The sequence below is a fragment of the Carassius carassius genome, chromosome 8, assembly GCF_963082965.1.
Source record: "Carassius carassius chromosome 8, fCarCar2.1, whole genome shotgun sequence".
Lineage (NCBI taxonomy): Eukaryota > Metazoa > Chordata > Actinopteri > Cypriniformes > Cyprinidae > Carassius > Carassius carassius.
The window spans coordinates 10,800,679-10,821,094 of NC_081762.1; the positions used below are offsets into that span (position 1 = coordinate 10,800,679).

At 37.6% G+C, this 20,416-nt stretch overlaps 2 protein-coding genes across 2 annotated transcripts; both read right to left on the minus strand.

Annotated features, from left to right (window-relative positions):
• Nucleotides 1-1,106: 1,106 nt before the first annotated feature.
• LOC132145230 (histone acetyltransferase KAT2B) lies at nt 1,107-12,399 on the minus strand. Its single transcript, XM_059556071.1, has 18 exons — nt 12,070-12,399; nt 10,876-11,014; nt 8,842-8,987; nt 8,101-8,187; nt 7,485-7,666; nt 6,562-6,753; nt 6,381-6,478; nt 6,169-6,294; nt 5,443-5,582; nt 5,126-5,334; nt 4,047-4,173; nt 3,832-3,942; nt 3,441-3,584; nt 3,202-3,316; nt 2,584-2,614; nt 2,440-2,503; nt 2,261-2,345; nt 1,107-2,177 (listed from the first exon to the last, which is right to left on the minus strand). The coding sequence occupies exons 1-18, from the start codon at nt 12,268-12,270 to the stop codon at nt 1,984-1,986; spliced, it is 2,391 nt and encodes a 796-aa protein (XP_059412054.1). The 5' UTR covers nt 12,271-12,399; the 3' UTR covers nt 1,107-1,983.
• Nucleotides 12,400-13,192: 793 nt separating this feature from the next.
• On the minus strand, nt 13,193-18,662 carry LOC132145235 (ras-related protein Rab-5A). Its single transcript, XM_059556078.1, has 6 exons — nt 18,503-18,662; nt 16,284-16,516; nt 16,057-16,208; nt 15,819-15,941; nt 15,638-15,731; nt 13,193-15,034 (listed from the first exon to the last, which is right to left on the minus strand). Exons 2-6 carry the CDS (start codon nt 16,447-16,449, stop codon nt 14,919-14,921), a joined length of 651 nt encoding a protein of 216 aa, XP_059412061.1. The 5' UTR covers nt 16,450-16,516; nt 18,503-18,662; the 3' UTR covers nt 13,193-14,918.
• Nucleotides 18,663-20,416: the final 1,754 nt, after the last annotated feature.

A 20,416-nucleotide genomic window follows, 5' to 3' on the forward strand; every position in this document is an offset into this window, starting at 1 on the left:
ATCAGATGCATTTTAAATAATTGATAAAAGCTTCATTGGCCAAAAAAATGAACTTCACGAAAAAAAAAAATTCTGACACAAAATGACGAGCTAACATTAATTGACTAATCATTTCAGCAGCACATGTGAAAGTGTGAATGAGAACCAGTAAGGTAAAATCAATATCATACTCATTCTATTGTAAGAGCAGACTGATTGCTATAAAAGGAGGGAGGAAGCGCTTCCAATCATTGTGTTCTTGTTAGCAATGTTTTCTACCAAAGAAACACATGCAGCCATCGTCGCTTTGCATCAAAATGGCCTCGTATGCAAGGAAATTGCTACAAAGAATATTGCACCTGAAAGAACTATTTGCCAGATCTTTAAGAACTTCAAGGAGAGAGGTTCAACTGCAGTGAAGAAGTCTTCAGGACCTCCTACTGTGTCCAGCAAGCACCAGGACCTTCTCCTCCTGAGGAGTCAGATATGGAATCGTGTCTCCAGCAGTGCAGAGCTTGCTCAGGAATGGCAGCAGAAGAAGACTGCTGCAAAGTTATTTTCTTCCAACTGTTTGGGATATCTGGAAAATTGGTTGTTCAGAGAAGAAAAGGTGAACGCTATCACGAGTCCTGTGACCTGCCAAGAGTGAAGCATCTTGAGACTATCAATGTGTGGGGTTGCTTTTCAACCAAGGGAGTGGGCTCTCTCATAATTCTGCCCAAAAACATGGCCATGAATAAAGAATGGTATCGAAACGTCCTGCAAGAGCCACTTCTTCCAACTATCAATGAGCAATTTGCTGATGATCTGTGCATTTTCCAGCAAGATGGAGCACCATGTCACAAAGCAAGAGTGATAAAAGTGGCTCGAAGATCATTACTTTAAAATTTTAGGTCCGTGGTCAGGCAACTCTCCAGATCTCAATCCCATAGAGAACCTGTGGTCAGTTCTCAAAAGGCGAGAGGACAAGCAGAAGCCCAAAAATTGTGATCAACTAATAAGGCAAGAATGTATCGCCATCAGTCAGGATTTGGCCCAGAAGCTAATATCCACCATGCCAGAATGAATTGCAGAGGTTATGAAGAACAAGGGTAAACACTGTAAATACGGACTCATTCTATATATAATTTTTGCCAATAAAAGCCTTTAAAACTTATGATATGCTTATCACTGTTTTTCAGTATACCATAGAAACATAGAAAAATTATCTACAAATACTGAAGCTGCAAACTTTTGCAAAAAAAAATGTCATAGCCAAAACTTTTGGCCATGACTTTACATAAAACATAAAAAAAGAATTTTCCTCATAAAACTGTATCTATATAAACAGATTTTTACTATTATATACACACACTAGCAAGAACACATGCACACCTAAAGCATCCAGCCGCACATACCGTAAAATTGTTCCACAGTTTTGGCAGAAGGAATTTTTAAGACAGGAAAAAGACTTTTCACACATGGCAGTCATGTGGATATTCACATGCGCCAAATACTTATCTTTTTAAAAATTGTTCACCCAAAATTAGCAATTTCCTGAAAACGTCATAACCCTCAGGCTATCCAAAATGTAAATGTGTTTTTTGCTCATCCCAGCAGATCTGCTAAAAACATCACGATAATCAGTTAATGCCTTTTGATGCTTTAATGATGGATTTGTTTCTTACAAACAGCTTTTTGATTCATAAGATGTTAAACTGGAATCGTATGGATTACTTGTGATGCTTTTAACAGATTTTTGACTCTCATTCTGACGGCACCCATTCACTGTTGAGGATCCTCTGGTGAGCAAGTGATAAAATGCTAAATTGCAATCTTGGCTGGCCTGAGGTTACATTTTCATCAAATTAGAATTTTTGAATGAACTATACATGTAAATGTTTTAATTTCAGAAAACCCTACTTTTGATGCAAAAACAATGGGGATTAAAAGGAGTTCTATATATGATAAATGTGGAGAAAAGAGGTAGAAAGGGAAACGGACCACGTGCTCCCCCTAGCTGGATTACTTATCGATGAGGCCTGCCTCTTTGATCTTGGTGTAGAAGAATTTCTCTAGTAGGTTGGCACATTTGTAGTACTCGCTTTCAGGAGGGTTGTACTCTCTGCAGTTAGTGAAGATCCTCTGCATGTCAGCCATGAACAGCTTCCGTGTGGTATAGTAACGACTCTTCAGACGCTCGCTCATTGTCTTCAAGTCTACAATGCACAATATAACAGTCAGGCATTACATGTGCAAATGTAAGCCTAAGGCACATTGTGTATAAAAGATCTCTGCATACCCATAGGGAAGCGGATGACTTGATAATAGCCAGGTGCCTCATTCTTCTTTACAGGTTCCATGAAGGGCCATGCATTCTGGTGTGACTGAGGAGTACAATACATATTCCAAATTAGTCGTTTTATGGTTTTATTTCATAAATGTAATTTTTTAAACATTTAGGCAATGCAGATATATTACCTTGACCTGCTGTAAGATGTTCTTTAAGGTGCTGTACAACTGGTCTGGATCCTTCAGCTCTTTGCTGTGGAAAAAGTACACCAAATGAAACAAACCATGTTTCCATAAGATTTGTTTAGCCGTGACTCACAGATACACACTCACCTCTTCCCTACAGGCTTCCAGCCCGTCTCACCTATCCAAGACAAGTAAACAGTAATGTTTAAATTCAACATATTATTGATTTTAATATATTATTTACTATGAAATAAATATTAAATACAATTTATATTTCTAAGTATGAGACAAGTAAAAAAATTTTTTTAAAGAAATTAATACTTTTATTTTGAAAAGAATGCATGAAATGCATCAAAAGTGACAGTGAATTTTTTATTTCACTTTTTTTTTTAAATGCCATTCTTTTGAAGTATCAATACATCAAAGCATCCTGACATCACTGTTTCCACAAAAAATATTAAGCAGCACAACATTGAGAATGAAAACAAATGTTTCTTGAGCAGCAAATCACCATATCAGAATGATTTCTGAAGGATCATGTGACACTGAAGACTGGGGTAATGATTGTTTTATAGGAATTATTCAAATTAAACTGCATTTTCAAATATATTCAAATAGAATACACTTATTTAAAATGGTAATATTTATTATTAATACGGTATTATTGTTATTCATTGAAGAATGACGTAAAATACATTTTAATGCATACATTATTATACTTTCGTTTTTTTATCTAAAACTACTGAACATAAAAGTAAGACATACGGATTCCTGGAATGCTCTCAATGGCAATCTGACGAACTCCCTCCTTAAAACAGGACAGGCCAGGGTAGACTTTCCGAATCTGTGCTTGCTTGCGCTCTATAAGCTTCTTAATGATCTGGGAGAGAGGGTAAGATAGAGATAGAAAAGCCTTTAGGCAATAACAAAACGATGCATTTATTTATCCATACCGTGTAACCTCTTTGAAACACCTCAGATCTCATGCTCACACACACACAGACCTCTTTCTGTTTCTTGATGATGACCGAGAACTCAGTGTAAGGGATGCAGGGGTTCAGTTCACAGCCCATGAGTGTGGCCCCCTCGTAATCTTTAATGTAGCCCACATACTTTGACTTCGGCACTTTAATGTCCTTAGAGAATCCCTGACATAAAGCAAGAGAAACAAAATAAGAATATGGAAATATACCTAAAAAAAATCCTCATTATTATCCTCCTTCTTCATCATGTTCTTATTAAAAAAATATTACATTAATTTTCATTTCATTTTGATTTGTGAAACAAAAGATGTTAAGCAGAACATCCACACTTTTTGTCATTTTTGGAGCTTGGCAATATAATTCACCATCCACTTTAGTTGTATTTTGTGTTATGAATTAATAGAGCACTGACCTGTTTTTTAAAGTAGCCAATGGCGTATTCATCAGCGTAAGTGAGAAAGTTGAGAATTTCGTGCTTGATGTGATACTCCTTCAGATGGTTCATGAGGTGAGTCCCATAACCCTTAAATAACAATCAAACGAGTAAAGATCAAGCTAGCAATGAGTGAGAAAGAATAATAACAAATAATAATGGGAATGCCTCCCAGTTCTTATAGGACAACATACCTTGACTTGTTCATTGGAGGTGACGGCACAGAACACAATTTCAGTGAAGCCCTGAGTTGGAAACATCCGGAAACAGATTCCCCCAATAACACGGCCATCTTTAATCAGAGACAGAGTCTTGTGTTTCCTGTATAAAGAGGAAATGCATTGACTCATCCCAATGTTATGTTACCGTTTACAGGAAGCAAGAGGTTAACATTAACCAGTTTCTTTCATCTTCTGAAAGTAAAAGAGGAGATTCTAAAGAATGGTGGTAATGAAACAGTAGCTAGTAGCCATTGACTTCCATACAGGAGTGTGTGATAATGACAAAAATATATATATACCTCAATATATACTGGAATTTTAATGAATTAGACAATTTTATTAGGTTATATTTTGCTGAGCATGTTATGTGCTGGTATTTTGGCAGATCTAGGACAGCTGCTTTTGATATTCTTAATCTGTGGTGATAAGTTAGCAGAAGTAACAGAAATTGACTTTTTTTTTTTTTTTGCTTTTATGGGCATTTTTACATTTATAAGGCCATTTTTTTTTACCTAATTAAATGTATGCATGATCTTTTTTCTCAAATTCTTAAATTTAATCAATAAATATAAATAGTAAGACATTAGGTCTGTTATAAACAGTGGCTACCAGTATCTGTTTGAAAGAAACTCATATAGGTTTGGAACAACATGTGGGTGAGTAAATGGTGACCCAATCTTAATTTTGGGGTAAACTATCCCTTTAAAATGACAGAAAACACCAGTTTTTAAAGCTTCAGTCCTATACAGTAGGCCTGTTACTCTAGGCATCAGACTTTTAAAGTTTTAAGGCAAATTCACACCGCACAGATAAACGCCAACAAATATGGGTTTTGTTGGATCAGTGTGTTACCCTGTTGGTGTCTACTGCTGTTGGTCGGAGTTTGTTTTCACCTGACTGAACATGTTCAGTGAGTGTTTGTTGGTTTCTGTTGGGGCAGTGTGAACATGACAGTTCATTTTCAGAAAATATTCGATCCAACTCGTTTGTTGGTGTTTGTCTGTGCGAATTGGCCTTAAAGTAAATTAAATGGTTAATTGTAGCAAACATACGGGTCAAAGACGAGGCGTGTGATGTATTCTTTAGGCATGCGGGGCAGCTGGTGTGAGAAGACGTTCTGCAGACCAACAAGCCACATGAGGATCTTCTTATTGGGCTTCTGGTTGAGGGAGTTTCCAATGACATGGAACTCGATGACGCCACGCTTCTCCTCTAATCGAGCAGCTTCATCACGTGCAGAATGAGCAGAGAGAAGACTAGTCTGAGAGAAAGACAGAATAAAGGATGTTTTTGCTCTAGTCCCTATGATATTATGAGTTTTGTACAACCATCTATGATATAAAAAATTAATTAAACGCACTGTGTTTACCTCTGGACCCAGCATGGCTGTAGGGTCTGTAATTGTAGACATGACTTCATTAATTAATTCCAGAGGAATGTCACCAACCACACGGGGTCGTTTGCTGTCCTCGTGAGACAACGGCTCAGAAGACTTTCGCTTTTCTCCACCTGCATTTGTGCATAGAGTCAAATCTATTAAAGGGTTAGTTCACCCAAATATTACAATTATGTCATTAATGACTTACCCTCATTTTTGGACCAAAATTTATTTTCGATGCTTCAACAAATTCTAACTGACCCTCTGATGTCACATGGACTACTTTGAAGATGTTTTTCTTACCTTTCTGGACATGGACAGTATACCGTACATATGTTTTTAATGAAGGGTCAGAAAGCTCTCGGACTAAATCTAAAATATCTTAAACTGTGTTCTGAAGATGAACGGAGGTCTTACGGGTTTGGAACGACATGAGGGTGAGTTATTAATGACATAATTTGAATATTTGGGTGAACTAACCCTTTAAGGTTTAGCAACTTTAACACATCATCTGCAGACATACATAAATATATTTTTGGAGTTGTATATATAACATTCTACATTCTCATTTGATCAATTTAATGCATCCTTGCTGAATAAAAGTATGATTTCTTAAAGTTTACTGACCCCAAACATTTGAACAATAATTTAGATTCATCATTAAAACTACATAAATGACAAAGGTACTGAATAAAATGTCATGAAATAAGTTGACACCTGAATTGGGCTCCAAAGCGGATCCTGTTTTCCGGGCCGGGCTTACACTGCCTCCTCCAACCAGCTCCACTGGGGCGGGACTACTGCTGTAGTACAGGGGGCGGGTCACGGGTGGAGCACTGATCACTGCACCAATCAGAGAAGAGAAGTCTGTTTACATAGCCATGTGACACATACAACTGAATCAAATGAACTCTACCATTGTTAATCACCTGTGGAAATCTGTCCACCTGATAAACGAACCATAAAGTCTTCACTCCAGATGGGTGAATTATGACTATAAACCTCTTCTTCCAGCATAGACAAAAACCTGTGCACAACACACACATATTCACATACACACATATAATGGACCGGTTATTTTTGGAAAGTTCTGTGTGCTTGTGTGCTTACTTGGGAAAATGTGTAAGAATGAGTGTGCGTTTCTCAGGTGGTAGTTTGTCTTTCTCCTGCCGGGCCTGTTCCAGCAGCTGCTTCCTCATAACAGTGAACACAGAGCGCAGGAAAGTGCGGCCGAAAATCTGTGTGGCCTCGTACCGAGGGAGACTGTCACAGAACTGGGGCACATTACAATAACACAGCCACCTGCAACACGAACACACAAGAAGACCAGAAATATGTATTAAATGGAGGGATAGACGTTTGGTCTGGTCTTTACAATGGCATGCACTGTATAAAGGTCCTAATTCATGTCATGACTTTCAAAACTAGTTTTTCTCCCCTGAAGGTATTCCTCACAGCCTTGTTTTTTTTCCCAGTGAAAATTGAAATATGGCGCAACCCTGACTAAGGTTGATTACAAAGACTTTGCTACATCACTATGTTACATGTTCGCAAAATACCCGCCTACTGGCTACTTTGGCCCGCCCACAAAGAAAAGTTGGTGATTTTGCGGTGTTGCAAAGGCAAAAAAACATTGTGTGGACTTTCAATAAAGAATCACTAATTTATAAATATTTAATACTACTATCTATCTATAGATGCTCATGAAGGCTTAGGACCTTAAACTGGGCTTTTCAGAAAGGCAGAATTTCGGAAAGAAGGTGAAAATAGGTGCTGAAGAAATGTGCAATATGAGAGAAATAATGTGTTTTTTTTACTTTAAATCATGGGGAAAAATTTTTGCAGACCCAAAAAAAGGCTATTATGGCTTGTAAATGTGCATAATATTGGCACTTTAGGAAAATAAACAAAGCCAATAATCTCTTAACGACAATGAGGTGCAAAACAGAAGATAATTTTTTTGTTACATTTTTTTCAAAACGAGACCCACTCCTCTCTTAGGTGCCCCTAAACTCAAGTAAACTAGCATTCACCTGGTGTAATTGACTTTATAACCAGCCACATCATCATCAGGTGCTCTTTGCCTCCTTTGTGAGGGCGTCTCTAGCTGCCAGTAGTTGATCTGGTTGAGGAACATCTTTGCAAGCTCCACAATGGTTTGCCTCTCTTTTGATGGTAGGTGGCTAAACTTGTACTGCACAAAGTTGTTCACACCCTGCAACAACAAAAAAAACAACCAACACATGAAAAAAATGTATGTGTGACACCAGCTACAAGGATCTCAGGAATGTGTGTAGGGTTGTTTGGTGTCTCTCTAATTTGTGCATCACAGGCAAAGTACACTGCCTATATATAACCAAGAAAACAATGTTGTTCAAAACACTAAATGTCCTGTTTCATATGCCTGTTTCAGAATAAAGCCACTATTGAGCTTATAGGAGATTTATCTGTATTTGCATTTTTACACTTCCTGATACTGACATAATGTTTAAATGTGATGTGAATAAAAAGTTGACCAAATACTGTTACCAAATATTCCAGACTGAGGGGTTTCATAAATGTCAAAGAATGAGACGTTGATGAAATGCATACTGATCGTCCATTATTCATTACTTATGGAGATTACAGCCTTGCAATTTAAGCAGCTACCTGTTCAATGCTTGGTTTTTCAAAAGGTGGGCTTTCCAGAGCTTCTACCACAGGCCTTCCCATCTGCAGGATGCATTTCCGAAGCAACTAAGACATTTTCAACAAATACAGGTAGGTAAGATTGACAATTAGTAGCAAACTGATTAAACACATCAGAATGTTAATATATATTAATATACGCTCCCGTTCAAACATTTCAGGTCAGTTTTTTTTGAAGAAATTAATCCTTTTATTTAGCAACTCAAGGATGCATTAAAAAGTGATCCAAAGTGGCAGTAAAGACATTTATAATGTTACAGAAGCTATTTATTTCGAATATATGTTGTTCTTTTGAACTATATATTCCTCAAAGAGTCCTTTATCAAGGTTTCCAGCACAGCTGTTTTTAACACAATGATAATAAGAAATGTTTCTTGAGCACCAAATCAACATGAAACCTTATGAAATCTCATGTTAAACTTAAGACTTAATTATTGACTGCTAAAAAATTCAGCTTTGCCATCACAGGAATACATTATATTTAAAATACACTTATTTAAAACTGTAATACTATTTCACAATATGAATCACTTTACTGTATTTTTGATCAAATAAATGCAATTTTTGTGAGCATAAGAGACTTATTCCAAAAACATCACCAATTTAGTTGTCACTATTGTTTCATTGAACTATATATTTTAATTTGTCTAATACAGGGAGTCATGTAACCACCACTTCACAATGTGCAACAACAGAACTCACTTTGAAGAGAGAAAAGTAAACTTGTTTAGTGTCGGGATCCTCTTCTTTATGGACACACGTGTACAAGTACTCCACATCCAGCACAATTCCAAGCAGTCTGTTCATCTCCTCCTCTGACACATTCTCCAGGTGTGTCACATGGTCACCTGACCAAATAAAAACACAAAAGAATACAATTGTGACTTTGTAAGAAGCACTGCTATTGACATAGCTGAAGCATAAACAGTACCATATAAAACTGCTGACTGTTAGTAACTGATTTCAAATACAAACACAATTCCAAAAAAGTCTGGACACTGTACAAATTGTGAGTAATAAAGGAATGGAATAGAATATAGATAAGATATCAAATGTTGAAAGTGAGACATTTTGAAATGTCATGCAAAATATTGGCTTATTTTGGATTTCATGAGAGCTACACATTCCAAAAAAGTTGGGACAGGTAGCAATAAGAGGCCGGAAAAGTTAAATGTACATATAAGGAACAGTTGGAGGACCAATTTACTACTTATTAGGTCAATTGGCAACATGATTGGGTATAAAAAGAGCCTCTCAGAGTGGTAGTGTCTCTCAGAAGTCAAGATGGGCAAAGGATCACCAATTCCCCCAATGCTGTGGCGAAAAATAGTGGAGCAATATCAGAAAGGAGTTTCTCAGAGAAAAATTGCAAAGAGTTTGAAATGATCATCATCTACAGTGCATAATATCATCCAAAGATTCAGAGAATCTGGAACAATCTCTGTGTGTAAGGGTCAAGGCCTGGAAAACCATGCTGGATGCCGTGATCTTCAGCCCTTAGATGGCACTGCATCACATACAGGAATGCTACTGTAATAGAAATCACAACATGAGCTCAAGAATACTTCCAGAAAACATTGTCGGTGAACACAATCCACTGTGCTATTCGCCATTGCCGGCTAAAACTCTATAGGTCAAAAAAGAAGCCATATCTAAACATGATCCAGAAGCGCAGGCATTTTCTCTGGGCCAAGGCTCAATTAAAATGGACTATGGCAAAGTGGAAAACTGTTCTTTGGTCAGACGAATCAAAATTTAAAGTACTTTTTGGAAAACTGGAATACCATGTCATCCGGACTAAAGAGGACAAGGACAACCCAAGTTGTTATCAGCGCTCAGTTCAGAAGCCTGCATCTCTGATGGCATGGGGTTGCATGAGTGTGTGTGGCATGGGCAGCTTACACATCTGGAAAAGCACCATCAATGCTGAAAGGTATATCCAAGTTCTAGAACAACATATGCTCCCATCCAGACGTTGTCTCTTTCAGGGAAGACCTTGCATTTTCCAACATGACAATGCCAGACCACATACTGCATCAATTACAACATCATGGCTGCGTAGAAAAAGGATCCGGGTACTGAAATGGCCAGCCTGCAGTCCAGATCTTTCACCCATAGAAAACATTTGGTGCATCATAAAGAGGAAGATGCGACAAAGAAGACCTAAGACAGTTGAGCAGCTAGAAGCCTGTTTTAGACAAGAATGGGACAACATTCCTATTCCTAAACTTGAGCAACTTGTCTCCTCAGTCCCCAGACGTTTGCAGACTGTTATAAAAAGAAGAGGGGATGCCACACAGTGGTAAACATGGCCCTGTCCCAACTTTTTTGAGATGTGTTGATGCCATGAAATTATAAAATCAACTTATTTTTCCCTTAAAATGATACATTTTCTCAGTTTAAACATTTGATATGTTATCTATGTTGTATTCTTAATAAAATATTGAAATTTGAAACTTCCACATTATTGCATTCTGTTTCAACTTTTTTGGAATCGGTTTGTATACAAAACACACCATATACTTAAAGTTTACTGCAAAATCTTCAAATATGTAGTTTAAGCTGTTTGTGTGAATAGACTATCACTTAACAACCCTGACTCAATGTAGGTCTTTCTTGACAGGTTTATATATTAAATATAACATTAATCATCCATTTCTCTATGGATAACAAGAATGGGATTTCATGTTCCTGAACTCTGCTGTTGTGCTCTACTATTACACAGACAGTTATTACCGAGGGCGTGACTGCAGCTTCTGCAGGGCTCCTTTAAGTTAACTGCAATTGGCTGCTCAGCTCTGGGCGGGGTTGGAGGGGGCGGAGTTGGAGGTGGGTTTTGACTCTTCCAGCCATTACACTTACAAGCTCCTTCAGCCTGTATGAGAATAAAAAAGAACAGCCACAAAATAAGACAGTAAAATGACTACTTTAGCAATATGTTACACATACACTAAATCTATTAAAGTACTGCACAGAAACCGAAAGACTCTTGTATACATTATTTATTATTATTTTATTCATAAATCAAATTTATGTAATTAAGCCTATAGAAAATTCCTGATTTCCAGGTGTTGAGATTTTAGGACTATTTAGCCTCGCTTAATTTATGCTGGTGGACTCTATGAAGAGCCAAAATTGCTCAAACGTTCTAAAATAATAAATCATTAAATAAATGTTGATACAAGTTGGAAAGAGATGCCCACTGTTTCGGAGTGTGACTCTAAAAACGGAAATTAAGACACAACCTTCTTGCTGAAAAACAAAAACTTAATTTAAATAGAATGGAAATAAATCAAGTTAGAACTAAATCTATAATGAAATACAATGTACTTTATTTAAATATTTCAACACTTGAGGGCCTCCGTTTGTTGCGTGTGATTGATCTGACAACAATGAGCAGACTCCGCCCCCTGCAACAAACCACGCCCCTTTCGCAGCTGTCATCCTGTCAAAACAAAGACGACGCTCTCTCCTCTTGAGTAATCAACTTCAGATTGTGTCTCCCGTTCCGGCAGAACTCTCGCACCGAAGCACCTTGAAACTTTTGTCTGACTCGGCGAAATACAATTTAAAAATCTGCATTCATTGTTAAAAGAAAAAATAAATTGACAACCCGCCAAGAGCACCAAATGTTCACGTCATCTTGCCCACTAAGGGCAAACACAGCGTTATTATCTCTGCAGATCACGGAAATGAGTTCATTTATACATTTCTGTTGTGCGTTATTTGGTTGTGGCTAAAGCACGAAAGAAAACACATTCGCAGTTTAGAAGAATGAAAGACAAAGCTATGTCTTTTTGTGCTGTGCTTGCAAAATCAAGAGTGGGTAAAGTAAGGGAACAGCTACTTTCAGCTATCGGCTAAACAAATAAAAGCGAGTCTTTCCTTTGCACTGCAGACGTAAACAACGTTTTTACATCACTATTGTACCTTGCACGAGGAATATACACCGAGTTTCTCCAGTTTCTTCGGACGCGGGGAGGAGCGGAGCTGCGCCTTCTTGACGGCGATACGTGCAGAACCGACAGCAGCGCCCGAACACTCGGTTCCACCGACACCTGGCGCAGCCGCAGCCGAGCCCGCTGCACCCACCGCCGGGGAGCCCTGAGGAATCCCCGCGCTCTCCGACATCGAGCCTGCTTCCGCGCACCGACTCGAATACTCGAAGTCCGCCCGCTGTATTCGCTCTCTCTACCCCTCAACAGCGGGATCAGACATGGCGTTCATCCCTGCTTTTTTATTTGACATTGTAAATCCGCCTTGTATCCGCTAGGGGAGGCACAAATGAATATCCCGTTATGATTCGAGAAGGATACAAATATGCCCTTTCTAAACGAACCTTTCAAGGTCAAATACATTAAAAGCCTTAGACATGGTTTGTAGAGACATTTTTGGTTCTAAAATGACTTGCTCGAACATTACCTTTTCAACAGTACTGCTAGAAATTGGTCTACCATCCTGAACAAGCTGGTTTAACTAGTCTGGAAACTGGCCTCCCAATCTGAATAAAAAATAAAAAAAAGTCCCAAAAACTTGTCTAAAATCAGCCTGAGCAGCCAAGAAGCCATCTCAGGCTGGGTTAAGGTATTTTTATCAGCAGCGATCTGAATGTGAAGCAACTTGCAGGAATAACATGCTTTTAATACAAATAAGGGCCTAGTCCTAATGTCATCTCTAAAGACCCCCCCAAAAGTTAGATGAAAAGGGTTTAACTTCAGATTAAACAGCAGTTGCATGTTTAGGGGCTTAAATAAAACAAAAACTATTAAAACCTGCAAATAAAATGTAAACAGATAAAAATCTGATGAAAAATAGCATTTTTGCCTTTGCAACTAACTAAAAAAATAATAATAAAAATGAACACCGTATAATAATAAAGAAAACTAATAAAATTACAAAAACACAAATTGCTAAAACTTAAACTACTTATATTTATATAGTGATTTAAATACTGATCACCTGTTAAAACACAGATACTCATAAAACAGACAGGTATAACTATAAGAAAATAGGAAAACACTAAAATGAAGCTTATTTGCAATCAGTCATGGAATAAAATCAGCAATCATTTTTTTATGAGCAAACAAATAAGATGTTGTGACTCAAGGTACAATTTACTTATCATGGGTCATTATCACAAACAAATGCTATTACACAAGAATCTGTACTGTGAAGGAAATTCCGCACAGAGAGAAGACTAGAAGTTAATTTGGCCCTCTGAACACACAATATTATCAATACCATTTATAAGAAATTTGATACATTAACAGTAATATTTAGGTAACTGCATTTTTAGTCTCAAAGGGGGCACACAAAAAAAAAAAAAAAAAAGACAGAAATTGAATGTAGCAGCGAATTTATGTGGTACCAGTATCCTGAAATGTTGAAAATCGAGAGAATGTTAAAAGTGTATGTGTTGTCCGATACTGGGACGAAAAGCAGAGGAAGAACTATCATAATCTGTTGATGTGGACACTGTTTAGTGACAAAAACATTTGTGAAGGTTTTTGCTTTCTCATGAAAATTACAAAACAGACCACTAAAGAAAAGCTCTTTTTTTGTTTGTTAATAACACTACATACATTTTATAAGACCACCACTGATTATAATTTAACCATTTGTGAAAAAGAAACATAACTCCAACCCCTATCAAAGCAATTCTTGGTTACTGTACAATTGTTTTTTTTTTTTTTTATGATTATCTAACTCCCTATCAAGCATTAGTCCTGCAACAGTAAATGGAAAAGACGAATACATTGCAACACCCTATTTACAGTAAATTATTTATATATATTTATATCACTCTGGCTGTATTTGCAAGAGATAATATCAAGACCAAAAATTAGTGCAAGGCATGGAGTAAGAAACACCTGGGTGAGTTAGAACCAGAAGAGTGCGAGCGTGACTGGTGCATGTTTGTGAAAGGGAAGCTACTTATCTTACGTAGACCGTTTTTTTTGCTGAATAAAAGCGCAGCCACATATTCACTTAGTTATAGGACCAATAAAGCTGACAAAAAATGTGAAGGCTTGCTAGATGGTGAGAGAATAACAAGGGGGCGGGATCTTGGCTATGTGTGTGTGGTTAAGAAGGAGGTGGGCTTTTTGTTGCCAGCGCAGCCTCAGGAAGTGGGCAGTCTGCCACTGAACAGAGCCGCTGGGACATCCAGAATCAGAGCGAGAGGGAAAGAGCAGGGAAACGAGACGGGGTGGAGCAAAGGGGCCTGGGCAACTTGTCACGTCCTCTCTCACCATGTATGCCATTGGATATGGTTAAAACTTTGATTAACCATTTTCAGGCTTTGTAGTGATATATGCATCCATTATTCTGAAAAGTACATTTCTATTAAACTAAATCATAAAAAAGATGAAAACAGATTTGAGAAAAAGAAGCATTCTGAATTATGACAGGGCAGGTGAAACTTTGCAGAGCCCCCGCCCCTTTCGTCCAGGTCAGGCAAATGGCATTCAGATAATTGTTATTATTATAATTTTTTTTTTTTTTTATGGATATCTGTGATGGCATATATTACAGTTTGGAGACATGGCATGAGCTTAAGCATGAATACAGTAAGAGGCATGGGTCTTTACAGAAAAACAACAAAACAAAATCACAGCAGCTACATGGCCGGGGCAGAGCTTTTGTAACAGCGTAAGAGAGTTGTGGAAAATGGGGGAAGCGGACGCATTTCATTAGTTAGTCAAAAACCAAGTTGGGTGGCGGGACCTTGCGTTAGTTGTCGCGGTAACAGAGTTTGGTGAAGGGGGATTTTTTTTGCATTAGTTGCTGCAGCAGGGGGCCTTAGTGGGTTGGGCTGTCTCTGTGAGGTCCACGCCCCTACTCCGCCCACTGTTGGCTCCGGCGGCTTGGGGCTCATTCTTAGGCAACCTTTTCGCTGAAGAGACACAAAACAAGAAATAACACTTCTTAATGTTTTTGAGTTGCTTTCTATGCTCATAAAAATTGACTTTATTTGATTTAAAAAAAAGTTTAAACAGTAATATTACAGTTTAAAAAAATCTTTTCTATTTTAATATATTTTCAAATGAAATGTATCCCTGTGATGGCAAATCTGAATTTTCAGCAGACATTACACTAATCTTCTGTGTCACATGATCCTTCAGAAATTATTTTAATGTGCTGATTTGGTGTTCAACAAACATTTCTCATTATTATCAATGTTGCAAACAGTTCTGCTGCTTAATATTTTGTGGAAATAGTGAAACTTTTTTATTCCGGATTCTCTGATTAATAGAAAGCTGAAAACAACTGTATTTATTTTAAAATAAACCTTTCTAGCATTTTCTTTAAATTTTACTTTTGATCTATTTAATGAATTCTTCCTAAATACAAGTACAAATTAAAAATCAAATATTATTAAATACAAATGTGATAATTAATAATACACCTCAGCACCAAAGCATCACAAAGAAAACTATGTTGCATTCCCCAGATCTTATAAATACTTTAAATCACCACTGTTGTGGTAAAACCTTACCAATGGCCATGAAGATCTCATTGACATTCATGGAAGTCTTTGCTGACGTCTCCATGAACAACAAACTGTTGTCGTCTGCATAAGACTGAGCATCCTGTAGAAATAAACCAGCTCAGGTGAGGGAGACAGCGATGGTCAGATATAAAATCTCTCTTTGGTCTTGTTGTGAAGTCATGTATACCTGGAAGTCCACTGCTCTCTTGTTGGCAAGGTCAGCTTTGTTCCCAGACAGTGCGATGACGATATTTGGACTGGCCTGCCTCTGAAGCTCCTTAACCCAGTTCTTTGCTCTTGCAAACGACTCCTTCAAGGTGAAGAAAGCGAAAGGCAAAATAACAGAAGCAGAACAGAGAAATGTGACACTAAGCTAGCCACAGTATAAAACATTCATGAACCGCTTTAAAAACAAAACTGCTCACCTCATTGGTGATGTCATAAACTACAATGGCAGCCTGGGCACCTCTATAGTACATGGGGGCCAAACTGTGGTAGCGCTCCTGTCCGGCTGTGTCCCAAATCTCAAACTTTACCGTTGTGTCATCCAAGCACACCGTCTGTGTAAGGAAGGCCGCTGGAAGCAAAAGAGAAAAGCGTTGAGAACTTGCGCAAACAGGTACACATAAATTTAAACACAAAAATCCCCTACCTCCTATTGTGCTTTCCTGAAACTCATGAAACTGCCCTTTGACGAAGCGCAGTACGAGGCTGGACTTTCCCACAGCCGATTCTCCTAGCAAGACCAGTTTAAACTGGCAGATCTTATTGCCCGCGTTGGACCCGTTGGGGCGTGTTGCTCCTCCCCTATTGGCCATGACAGTCGTCAATCACCCCGTCTCCTTTAAGCGGTCACACACACACTGAGAGCTGTCTCAGTACAGGCTGCACAGCACAACATGTAACCAGAAAAGAGAAATGAAAAAGAGCACTTTCATGTTGACTATAGACAAAGATCTTTTCTTTCTTCTCTATTCAGAGCTCTCATACGGGGAAATCGCTAATCTCAGCTATGGCAATAGTGGCTAGTAACTCAAATGCTATTTTTGGTTTGAGACATGCACATTTTTAGACTAAAAACACTGGATTAAACAAAAATATAATTTGATTTACACATCTCAGTCATATTTTCTACCTTTCAGCTGAATATATGACACTATTACAACTACTGTTTCACTAAATGACATGATTCACTATGATAATCAAAGTTTCGGTACTTAAAGACCAAATTTCTATGACTTTGTCATTACTGGGTAAGAATTTAGAAAAAAATCATTTAGATTCAGAATGATTATTCATTCAGACATGTGTGTATGTATATATGTTTTATGACTAGGAGGTGACGTAAAATAAAAGAATAGTAGTTTATTAAGACCACGGGTAAGAACAATAGTTTAAAGTAAACGCAATGTTTCACGGTTTCCACAAAATATTAAGCAGCACAACTGCTTTCAACATTAACAGTAAGAAATACGATATATTAACATATTAGAATGCTTTCTGAAAGATCATGTGACACTGCAAACTAGAGTAATGACGACAAAAATGCAGCATTACAATTGTTTTATTGAACATAATTTAATATTGCTGAAAATCAGAAATAAATGTCTGTAGCCATGCTAACCCATTCTAAAGCGAGCTCATTTAGCTCAATGCAACAATTCAACAGCTGGGGAAACATTTCACTTCCTAATTAAGTACCTCAGCCTTCAGAATGACTACACATACCTGAGATACAACACCAGAGATGCAGCCATCAACTCAAAGGACGGTAATAAAACTGATCGACGTTTACTCCGGCAGTGACCTCAAGGCTTAAAACAGCAGGATAACACTTTCCCTCTCAAAACTGCACAGTTACTGCTGTTGTGAAATAGGAGAACATAAAAACAGACCCCTGATGCTCGTGTGGCTGCTGTGGCATTGCATCATCATAAGCTGATGGTTCTAGAAGAGAAACCAATGCCTGCTTTGCCAATCGCATCGAATCAACAAGCCTGGTGTAAGACGTAAACCATGCCAAATCTGCTGCATTCATCCATTTGATATATATAGCAGCTGATATAACAACCACATTTGTCTATTCACACTCTCTCAGAGCAGCTTACATCGAAACTCCAAAGTGAAACAAAAGAGCACAGCTTATGAAACAAGTCATGACATTACAAAAGTCTCATCACCGGCAAGCGGTTTTAAATCAACTGCTGCTGGTCAGATTGTGGTCTCATTTTAATGACAGGCCTAACAAAAACAAACCTGTGATTTCTGTTGAAGGTTGACACAACAGTCATCCTGTCTCTGAATCATATTCCCAAAATTAACCTGTATTCTTAACATCACAGCACTTCATAACTCTAAAGAAGAGCAAGTCGAGGTTGGCTCGAGGTTAAGCTCACCCAACTTAAACAATTCCTCTATTTTTTAACACACCCCTGAGCCTCAAGCCAATGGACAAGCTGTCTTGTTCCTTGCAAAGACAGCCAACATCAGGTAAGATGCCAAGTCTGTTAAACCACAGCGATTGCCAATATAGCTCTGAGAATCTGAGGATAAGGACAATATAATAAGCAACTTCACTTTAACTCCAGCATTCCACCCTGTTTGCACCCAAACTGCATTCCGACATAAGCCTCAGCTAAGCATACAACTATAAACATATATTCACGCTTCTAATGAACAAGAGCATGGATAATGTAAGTTATAAATTGGGCTGAAGATATCAGGTTTGGTGACTTATGTAGTTTGGAAAAGGACAAGGGGCCTGTAACATTTTTTAGACGAAATCTAGCAAGCTAAAGTGGCTAACTAGCTTGAGGGACACGCCAAACCAGAAAACGCCACATTTAACGGAGGTATTCGGTGTCTTTTTACCTGAATGTCAGCCGACAGGTTGCGTGAACTGATTTCCGACGATGGGGTGCTCAAATTTTTGAGAGGTTTTCTTTATTATTGGGGTCGGTTAGTGAGAATTTTACCAACCCCGATCAAGTCTCCTCCTTTCTTTTCTCTCTCGCAACTTCCCCTTTAGAACCAAAACACAAACAAGCGTTTCCGCCCCTCATGCCACGTCAGGTGACACTTCCGCCCTGCAATGACGCGCTTCCTCCGCGTAAAACATCTTCGGTGCATATTTGAGTCTGGTTTCTCATACGCTATTTAATATTATAGATATTATATTATATATTATATTATTTGATATTATAGAGCTATGATATTTATAGTATCTTTATTTTACTATTGAATTTATATATATATATATATATATATATATATATATATATATATATATATATATATATATATATATATATATATATAGCCTATATATATTCTATCAACTTTATCTATCTATCTATCTATCTATCTATCTATCTATCTATCTATCTATCTATCTATCTGTCTATCTATCTATCTATCTATCTATCTATCTATCTATCTATCTATCTATCTATCTATCTATCTATCTATCTATCTATCTATCAGACAAAACCGTACATTCTTACATGCAGTTGCAATGTTTTTCAACAGAGGGCGCAAGGGTACTGTTTTAGACAAAGATTTTGCTTTAAAAATGTCTGGAGATGAGTAGTTAAATTATAAAAGTCATTCATTTCGGATGCTATGGCCAAAAACATTTTTCTTCGTTTTGATTAACCACTATTTCTTTCATTTTAAAGTATCTCTTAAATGTGATTTAGTTTATGTTAGCCTATCCTAGAACTCGAAAACTTCTTATTTTTACACAAATGACAAACCAATCTAGCCATTTTGTATAGGCCTTATTATGCAAACTCTCTAAAAGTGATATAAAAGTTATATAAAATCTGTCTAATTCAAGCTAAATTTGTGTAGTTTTGAGGGGAGGCATAACCTAAATAAAATATCAGCTGAGTCTAAAGATTGCTGATATTGTGCTCTAATTGCTGTAACGAATGTTTTGGTGGAGATGACAGTTATAGTGTTCATTAAAGCAAACAGGAAATGGTTGCAGGGTCGACTTTAATTGCCTTTTAAAATGAGTTGGTACACGCACGACCCCCTGACACAGAACTTTATGTACCATAAATAATAGCCTGGAATGGTTTGGGACAAAAATGAAGATGAATCAGACTACAATGAAATTGGTTCCATGTGTCAAACAGGGGAGAGTTGCCGATGGATCATGGGCAGAACAAGTGTCATATAAAGAAGGTGCTAAATGATCTAAAGTGTTCCCTCACCGCAATTCATCTGATAATTTATCAGCGAGCACTAAAAATGCTGAATTTGCTTTTTTCAATTCATCAATTCAAGGCTTTCAAGTAACCACTCAAAATGATTTAGACTTTGCTTTTTGTAGATTCCATAGAAATACTTGTTTCTCTGTCAATCCTGTCATCTTATACTAACTTTAAATGCATTTTATAGCATTTGTGATATTCTATTATCTATCTTAAAACAAATGTGTGCATGATGACGACTGCATGTCCAGCTGCTCTACACAATACGGATCAAACAGTGCAAAAATGGTTATGCTGATTTTGTAGTAGTTTGTCAAACACTAGCAAATATGTGGTGTTGTTTAACGTGTTAATGCCTTGTTAAAAAAAAACGAATTATTTTTCACATAATTAACCTTTATTCCACACCGCTCTGTCCCTTCTCTGATCATTTGCCTGCTTTTATGAAGCCCCTTCCTTAGAAATAGGCGATGGACTCTGATTGGTTAGCCAACCCTGTGTGTTGTGATTGGCTAAACCGCCTCTAGTGAGCGTCTAAACACCCTGCCCCTCACCTCAGCGGCAT

Excerpts from the sequence above, each read along its gene's own strand:
- LOC132145230 (XM_059556071.1), bottom strand. The coding sequence starts at position 12,270 with ATGTCGGAGAGCGCGGGGATTCCTCAGGGCTCCCCGGCGGTGGGTGCA. Across the intron at positions 6,754-7,484 it reads TATAAAGTCAATTACACCAG|GTGGCTGTGTTATTGTAATG; the intron begins GTGAATGCTAGT and ends TTCGTGTTGCAG. Across the intron at positions 2,178-2,260 it reads AGTCATCCGCTTCCCTATGG|ACTTGAAGACAATGAGCGAG; the intron begins GTATGCAGAGAT and ends TGTGCATTGTAG.
- LOC132145235 (XM_059556078.1), bottom strand. The coding sequence starts at position 16,449 with ATGGCCAATAGGGGAGGAGCAACACGCCCCAACGGGTCCAACGCGGGC. Across the intron at positions 15,732-15,818 it reads AGAGAGCAGTGGACTTCCAG|GATGCTCAGTCTTATGCAGA; the intron begins GTATACATGACT and ends TTATTTCTACAG. Across the intron at positions 15,035-15,637 it reads TGAGATCTTCATGGCCATTG|CGAAAAGGTTGCCTAAGAAT; the intron begins GTAAGGTTTTAC and ends GTGTCTCTTCAG.